Consider the following 3,485-nt stretch of genomic DNA (forward strand, 5'->3'; position numbering starts at 1 on the left):
GCCCGATTACTTAAGAATCAGCCTGCCTTTACTAACCCATGAAATTAGGCTAACTAATGGGCCATATATCCTGTAAAAGGAGAATTGCACCTTCGTAAGGGTGGCCCGGTGGCCAGAACCTGGGATGGCCAGTGTTTGTTATTGATACAAACAAAAGGAACACACGCAGGGTTCTTAACTGTATGGCATGCAGTAATTTACTGAAAATATGTGTGACTATGTATTTCACCAACTTGACTAGAATCTAGAACCAACTGACTGGTACTTGAGATCCCACCACCAACCAGCCTGGCTGATAAATTTTGCTGTAACCAATCCACATAAGTTTCTGAACATCGGACATACCAAAACCAGAATAAAGGGAACACTATTGACCATAAAAAGGCAATGAACTCACTCTGATAAACATCTATCAAGCAGGCTGCTGATTTTCTTCCCGAAACCTGGTACATAGTCACTTTGAACAGCCTCCTCAAATTGTTGCCATTCCTTTATACATAATACATATAAATATATAGTATCAGTTGGTTTTATGAGTCTATGCAGCATTTATTAAGCTTAATAATATACAGTATAATCACCTCATCAGCTGTAAAAGTGGCAACTTTCTCATGACCGATTTCTTCACAACGCACAGTAGCCACCATAACCTAAAAAATTGATGCATAAAAAAATATCTCAATATTCATCATGTCAATAGCTGAATTAGAAAATGGAGGATGATACTCACTTTATGAGCAGGTAGGTCAAGGTCTTTGTTCTCCTTGATAACCTTCCAAAATTGCTGAGCACTAAATGAAAAACCTGATGCTGGAACAACACCACGCCGATCTCCAGCAAGTCCACCAGGAGCAATAGACTGTTGAAACCTATCTCTCAAGTTGGAAACCTTCAGAAATGTAATGTATTGTGTTATTCATATTTCTAAGAAAATCAGCAGCAAGCATCTACCTAGTACTCCCTCCGTTCCAAAATAGATGACTCAACTTTGTACTAAAGTTAGTACAAAGTTGAGTCATCGATTTTGGAACGGAGGGAGTATCATATAGTAATAGACATTGTAGTTACACCAACCTGCTCTCTAAATAACTCTTCCTTTTCCTCATAACTGTTAAGGGCCACCACTTGCACCTGTATGTGGAAAACATATACTCTGGATAGTGAGTAAATCTAGCAGATGCATACAAGTTCAACAAACAAATATAATTAAGGTAATGGATTTTACATTGAAAAATTCACTGAGTGGAGTATCTTTATGGGCATGGGGTTTAGGAACACCATCCCATATCTGCAAACAGATGAAAACAATTTAGCATACTGAAAACACAACGAATGTCAGATTTAAGTAGGACACAGGCTACCAGGAAGTAAATTACCTTCTGAATATCTTCTCTTAAAATTGGTTCAAGATTTTCCAAAGGTGTCTGTTTAAAACCAGAAAGGTTGTATATATCACCATACACAAAATTAGGTTCAGGAAGTAAAAAAAAAAGATTACTGGCAGTTGCTTTGGAAAATATCATAGTTCATTGCATCCTAAAATGCACCCTGCCAGTGCTCACCTTTGATTTGTCACGAATAACAAATAGCATTGTTGTTTTGCGAGGACTGAATAATCTCATCATGACCTGTACAGACAGAAGAAATATTAGGGCATAATAATGCCTCCACACCACTAAAGAGTTAATACAGAAACACCCCACTGCGTATTTAACAAACTAACCTGGAAAACAGTCTTCAAAAGAGGCTTGTTCGCAGCCTGTTCTCTCCCAATATCATGACACCACCTAAGGAATAAAAGCAAACGATCAATTAAATATAGTGTCCAATTTAGGGAATTATAGGTTCAACATCCATCACTTAGAAAAACAAACTTACATATTGATCAACACAATATCCGAAACAGCCAAAGCAAATAATGCACTCTGCTTCTCAAAGGCTGTGTCATCCTGAAATTTTGTGGATGAATTAGGCAAATACAATGTGGAATAAAAAACTCCATAATGCAAAACGTAGTAACTTGCAACCATCTCATACCCTGATGTGTGCAAGCAATCACAGGGGTCGGGGTTAGCTTCAGCTTGTGAGCTTACAAGCAGAAGTCCAGACACAAACATGAAACATACGATAAAGTTTACTCAAACTAGAGCTCTCCTTACACTACAAGTTGGCAATATGATGCAAGAAACCGATGGGAGGGGCCTTGCAGGCTTGCAAACTGGAAGAGCTATAATGTGGCTTACTGGAGATGCCCTGGCTGACCCCCTAACTCAGAACTATGAAATTGGAGGAAGAAAATGTTTCATCTAGTAATTTTTTTGGGGGAAAAGGTGAATCTTAACATGTGTGTTCTGTGATATTGCACGTTCAATCAAATCTGAATTGGGGAATTCTTGATTTTCATTACCTCTCCCCTCTCTCTTCCATCAGTGCCTTCCAAATCCATTACAAGGGTGCACGGTTCAATATTCTGGGCCTTCGCCATCCATATACCTTTGGTTGTCTGTGACCTGAAGTTCCAAATAAATGCTAGTTAATAGGCGTAGAGGGTAAATTGATTCCATCAAAGCCGCGAAAGCATATATAGAGAAGGCATATAAGAAGAATGCCAACACACCTTCCTCTGAAAGCATCCATCTCCCTAAAATTGGTGCGGAAAAGATGATTCAAAAGTGTACTTTTTCCTGCAAAAGATTCGGATGGGGTAGGAGGGAGGGATTGAAGACCAATGGTATAACATCTAACGGCTTAAAGTTAAGCAGGATGGAAACGATGAGGAAAAGAGTGTCGCATACCACTACTCTGTGGGCCCATTATTGATACAACAGCGTATGAGAGCCCACATTCGGCCAATTTAACTTCCTTCATGAAACTCTCCAATCCAGAAACATTGAAAACACCATCTCCATCAATAAGCTGCGTAGAAAGACAGGGGTCCTCCATTTCTGCAAGAGAGGAAACGTATGAGACTGTCACATTTAAGCTAGGGAATGGGACACCAAGAAGTGAAGAGTGTGATTTTCAACGCATAGAGCCTTCAGATTTTTTTAAAAGAACGGATGGGATAAATAAGACACGCAGATTCTAGTTCAAGTCCTTCAATAATGTAGTTTCTGGAGCATGTACAAAAAAAAATGTCAAGAAGAGAAGTATTGGAAATTATCAGATGATGATTACTGCATTAAGCCTGTGAAATGAGCGGGAGCATTAAATGGGGGGAGAGAGCTATAGGCAGTCAAATGTTAATACTGTACTGAGGGAGCAAATTGATGGATGCGTGCGCTCATACGGCTTTCCTCTGGGTCAAACTACGATTCACTACTACAATTATTACTACAGATCGCAGAACGTACAACAACCCAGCCAGGAATACATGTTACGCGGATCAAATGATCCTATATGCTCCCAGAAGGAGAGTTCTACGGCAACTTACAGTGACAGTGCTGCCGCAAGTATCATTAACCCTAGCGAGATCGTACGGCCGG

At 39.7% G+C, this 3,485-nt stretch overlaps 1 protein-coding gene across 1 annotated transcript in view; it reads right to left on the reverse strand.

Annotated features, from left to right (window-relative positions):
- Window positions 1-3,485, reverse strand: part of LOC543457 (protein ROOT HAIR DEFECTIVE 3) — an 8,824-nt gene that overhangs the window by 4,599 nt on the left and 740 nt on the right. The window contains exons 2-13 of the mRNA XM_044484377.1: window positions 2,796-2,945; window positions 2,618-2,684; window positions 2,408-2,510; window positions 1,879-1,949; window positions 1,724-1,787; window positions 1,563-1,628; window positions 1,377-1,424; window positions 1,226-1,288; window positions 1,075-1,131; window positions 731-889; window positions 582-650; window positions 398-489 (exon numbers count right to left, since the gene is read on the reverse strand). Coding sequence (XP_044340312.1) covers window positions 398-489; window positions 582-650; window positions 731-889; window positions 1,075-1,131; window positions 1,226-1,288; window positions 1,377-1,424; window positions 1,563-1,628; window positions 1,724-1,787; window positions 1,879-1,949; window positions 2,408-2,510; window positions 2,618-2,684; window positions 2,796-2,943 — 1,007 coding nt within the window. The 5' untranslated portion in view covers window positions 2,944-2,945. The remainder of the gene's footprint in view (window positions 1-397; window positions 490-581; window positions 651-730; window positions 890-1,074; window positions 1,132-1,225; window positions 1,289-1,376; window positions 1,425-1,562; window positions 1,629-1,723; window positions 1,788-1,878; window positions 1,950-2,407; window positions 2,511-2,617; window positions 2,685-2,795; window positions 2,946-3,485) is intronic.

Source organism: Triticum aestivum, chromosome 3A, assembly GCF_018294505.1.
Source record: "Triticum aestivum cultivar Chinese Spring chromosome 3A, IWGSC CS RefSeq v2.1, whole genome shotgun sequence".
In the NCBI taxonomy this organism is placed as follows: Eukaryota; Viridiplantae; Streptophyta; class Magnoliopsida; order Poales; family Poaceae; genus Triticum; species Triticum aestivum.